General features: G+C 48.2%; 1 protein-coding gene across 4 annotated transcripts in view; it reads left to right on the forward strand.

Annotated features, from left to right (window-relative positions):
- SIDT1 (SID1 transmembrane family member 1) overlaps positions 1-4,602 on the forward strand; it is a 111,085-nt gene that overhangs the window by 62,148 nt on the left and 44,335 nt on the right. For 3 of the 4 annotated variants that reach the window (XM_019527489.1, XM_019527491.1, XM_019527488.1), the window contains 2 exons: positions 1,212-1,295; positions 3,647-3,740. In XM_019527489.1, the coding sequence (XP_019383034.1) occupies positions 1,212-1,295; positions 3,647-3,740 (178 nt within the window). Of the gene's footprint in view, positions 1-1,211; positions 1,296-3,640; positions 3,741-4,602 lie in introns of those variants that run through there. The other variant, XM_019527493.1, reaches the window with a different exon arrangement.

Here is a 4,602-nt window from a genome sequence, read left to right on the forward strand (position 1 = left end):
CTTCCAAGGGAGGTGGTGCAGGCTCCTACCCTGGGGGTTTTTAAGAAGAGGTTAGATGAACACCTTGCTGGGGTCATTTGACCCCAGTACTCTTTCCTGCCATGGCAGGGGGTCGGACTAGATGATCTTCTCAGGTCCCTTCCGACCCTAGAAACTATGAAACAGTGTTCTCATCCAGCCTTGTAATAGTGAGCTATTGGTGACAATGCTCCCATCTTTCACCTGCTGGTGAGTGAGGTCAGTGGTACTGCCTTCTATTTTACAAATAGGTAATTGGGGGCACAGAGATAAAAGGACCTTCCCCAGTCACCCGGCAGGTCAGTTCTGGAGCTGGGAATGGGCAGCAGAAATACTTGTTCATACTCTGCTTCGACTTAACCCTTCCCTCCCCCTTCCACAGTTCTTCCTATGAAGTCCCTTCTCTTCCTGACTCTGTCAGTGGTTGTTGGTCCTTTCCCCTTTGTGTCATGACTACCTCCCCTTGGCTGTCGCTTGGCAGTGAGAAGCAGCAGGCTGAGCCACCTGTTTTTCCAAGGCAGTCCTGACAGGCACTGGGAGGTTGGGGAGCAGTGAGAAAGAGAGGTAAAGGAGGCCTTGGCTGCTCTCTGAGAAACCCTGAGAGGAGCTGGAACAGCCAGAAGGAGAAGATGGTGTGGGGATCTCAATCCTTGTATGTGGCCCTGCATTTCAGGGTCCAGCTGGGGCAAACAGGTGATTGTACAAAATAGGGAAGTGAGGAGATGTGGGGGCTGGAGTTGGGGGGGGAATGAGGAAAAGAGTTAGTTTGCACATAACAGATCCCTTCTACCTGTTGTCTTGTTGCAGCACACCCTGAGCCACAGGCAGCGTAAGTGGCTTGGCTGCTTCCCCCACCTCAGGAGTAGGCTGATTTAGTTTGGGACTTTGGAGGTCAGTGGAGTGCTGGTCATGGCTGAGGTGCTCAGAGCAGCTTCTCCAGGCCCTGCATGCATACTTAGTGCTGGGGCTGCTGCCCTAGTGATTACAGGCAGAGCCCTTCCACTACTCTCCATGAAGTCCTGGTGGGGTTGTGACAGGTAGTACCATGAAACTCTTAAGAAGAATGTGGCTTCTGTTGGTTTTCTGAGTTTGGGGGAGCTTGGCCAGACTATCTGGTGACAAAGCAAGTCTGCTTTTTCTCATGGCTCCCTACAAAATTCATTGGATTTTCTTGTTGTTTATGTCTGTTTTAGTGCCCAGTGTATGATCTGGACCACAACGTGGAGTTTAATGGTGTTTACCAGTCCATGACAAAGCAAGCAGCCATCACTATCCAGGTGAGACTCCCACCCCAGCATCCCAGTGCTCTTTTTCAATGACTCCCTCTCTGTGTGTCCGCTGTGGATCTAGAATTTTGAAAAGGAGGGTGCAGATAGAGTGAGGCGCATTGTCACATAAGCAACACCACATGGTTTTTCTTGAGTTAAAAAACACTGAAAGCTTTACTAATATGCTAGGTACTTAGGGTTGTGTTATTCAGTTTAAGATTGAAACAAAAACAAATATAACTTCATTGGAATGAGTTGGGAGCAATCTGCAAGGCTGTGAAATAGAAGCTTCATTACCAGGAGCAGCTAACAGACAGCAGGATTGCAAAACACAGGATAGCTTGATTGATGGAACATCACGGCCATTAAAAAGGGGGAAGGGTCATTAACATCTGTGGGTTGAAGAGTTTAGAAGAAATCGGGTAGATTGTAATGAATTGTGAAGTCAAGTGATTCCCTCAGAGATGCCTGACTAGAAATGCTGCTGCCACTGCCATTGCCAGGCAGTTGGTTTTAAACTTTGGGTAGAACAGGAATCAAAGGACCCAGTAGACCCCCACTGGTTATTGCCCTGGGCAGGCCCACCTCCAGCCCCAAAGGGGGAAGCTGTCTCAGGGAGAGAGAGAGAGAGAGAGAGAGAGAGAGAAAGTGACTTGCCTCAAGCCATACAACAGGGTAGTGTCAGGGCTAGTTGTAGAGCATGGGAGGTGATCCAAGTCCTTTTTTTTTGCTTTAATTTACCCAGCTCAGGTAAATTTCTCTTCTTCCCAGAGAAAAGGCTTGGGGAGCTCCAGCCAGTCGCATACTGCCTCAGCCCTAAAAACTGAAACCTTTTACAATCCCAGCGAGCATATGGAAAAGTTGTCCATGACACTGCATGGGCTGTGCTTGTCCCGTGGGTTAAGCAGGCCCAGAGGTCTCAAAACATCTCTCCCCAGAATTTCTCATAGTACTGACTCACTTACAGACTGTTTTAAAATATTTGCTGTGCTTGTTCCTGTCGTGAGATGCTGGGATTTCTGTTAAAAATTGGAATGTGCCCAACTATATGAGATGGAGACAGGGCTGAAAATGAAGTTCCCAAGCCTGCATTTAGGAATCTGTGTTAGGAGCCTGATTCCTTGTGGCTGGGGATTCAGCTCTACTCCTTGCGGGACCTGCTGGTTCTGCTTGGTGCTTTGCACATGGGGAAGGCAGGATCCAGCTGCTGGTTCTGATTCCAAAGTAGTATGCTAGGGGCCCCATGCAGGATGCCTGGCTTTGGACAGTCCTTTGCTGTCTGTTTGGAAGGAACTCTGGCTATTTCTCTGGAGAACAACAGGCCTTTCATTCCAGTAGCAGAGTGCTCTTCTGTCTGAGTCACTGATTAGATCTCGTATTACATTGCGGGCATGCAGGTATCCAGTGCGACTGCACATTTTAGTCCAGTGTGACTTGGGTGCTCCAGGTGAACATGCCCAGCAGGGATAATTACACCTGTGGTAGCATGTGAACAGTGTGCTTGGAGAAGTAATGTGCACTAGTGAGCTCAGGACAGGGACTGGAGCCAGGGCCCTTGTCTCTAGACCAAGGTGCTCAACCTCCAGCCCATGGACCAGGTGTGGCTCACAGAGCCACTACATCTGGCCTCCAGGGCTCCCTACTGGTTAGGAAATTTGTTGGCAGGGGAGTGGTGGCAATTAATAAAGCCACCTTTCCCCTGCCTAATTCCCAAACCCCAAGCCTTGAGTGGGCAGTTGGAGCTCAGCCAGACCAGGCTTCCACCTCTTCCCACATTGGGCCAGACCATGCTCCCTTCCCTCCCACTGGGGCTCGGCCCTGCCCCTTTCCCCCCATGGGGCTAAGTTGGGGCCTAGCCATGCTTCCATCCCCCACAGGGCTTGGCCATGCCTCTTCCCTGCTTGCAGATGAACTGGGCACTGCCAGTCTGGCCCACCAGACAAGAAGGTTGAATATTGCTGGTCTAGACTATAGCCCTACTGCTCTTAACTTTGGTTCAAACAGCGCTTTGAGGGATTAGGACGTTAAGGGCACATTTTGGCGTTGGATCAGGAAATTTCTGCTGGTGCAGCTGGGATTGATTCACCAGTGACTTTATTACAGTCAGGCAGCCACATGGTGTAGATGCTTCTCTTTGCTTCAGCATCACTTAAGCTCAACTGAATTACATAAAGCATGCCCCCAGACAGCCTCAGGCCTGCACAAGTGCATCTATGCAGTGGTTCTGCACGTGCAAAAGAGGATGCAGTCAATTCAGTGCAACTTGTCCAGTCCAGTTCAGACCATTATAGCTGCCTTGAATGCAGAAGTAGCTGCCTTGTCCTTCCTCCTAAGGTTTTCTTTGTTTTATTTTAATGCAGAAGAAGGACTTCACAAGTGAGCAGTTCTTCGTGGTGTTCGTCATAAAGCCAGAAGACTATGCCTGCGGGGGCTCTGTGCCTTCCACCATCCAGGGTAAGATATATTGGGGGTTTTAGCTGGTGCATTAGCTCAAGGTTTCTCACAGGTTGGATGGCAGGCCTATTAGTGGATCTAAAATTTTGAAAAGAGGAGTGCAGGTGGTGAGGTGCGTGCAATGTCAGCTAACACAATGCATTTTTCTTCAGGCCATTAAAACTAAAAGCTTTACTAATATGTTACGGGCCCAGGGCTGTGTTATCCAGTTTAAGATCAAAGCAAAAACAAATATAACTTTATGGGACTGTACACTGATTTGCTAGGTTATATATTTCAAAGGCACAGCAAACCAAGCCAAAATAGTCAAAAGATACTTTTGTTTGTCCTGTAGTTGTCATCAGTTAAATGTACATCTCTTATTCAGATTTGTAAAGCAAAACCTAACCTTCCTGAGCATCATGATAATGATCTAACACTTCGCTGTCAATCATGTCCACCCCAAGTTAATGTTCATCTAAGTTTAACATTACCATACCTGAATTAAGATTTTTAGCTAGAACTAAAACCATCTGTATAATAAATGAGAAATACTACCAGGTGTCGCGCCCAGATGCCGGTGCATCCTTGACCTGCGAGCCTGGGTCGGTACGACCGGCTTGGCATGAGGCGGGATTTATGACTGGACAGGCGGGTGTAAATGGCGAGCAGGAGTCAGATGGTTTAAAGCGCATTGGTTACACAGAAAGTTTATTTTACTTACGCTACTGATGGCTTGCAGCGTAGGCAGAAGCAGTTGATTTCTTAGTTACAGCATGCAGATGTTCTGTCACCCAGCGATTACAGTGGATTGCAGACTTGCTGAGTACAGGTTTCAAACAGTTTATACAAATTACTACGGTCTGCAGATTACCGAGAGCTC

This window comes from Gavialis gangeticus, unplaced genomic scaffold, assembly GCF_001723915.1.
Source record: "Gavialis gangeticus isolate Ggan-Ray unplaced genomic scaffold, GavGan_comp1, whole genome shotgun sequence".
Taxonomy (NCBI): domain Eukaryota; kingdom Metazoa; phylum Chordata; order Crocodylia; family Gavialidae; genus Gavialis; species Gavialis gangeticus.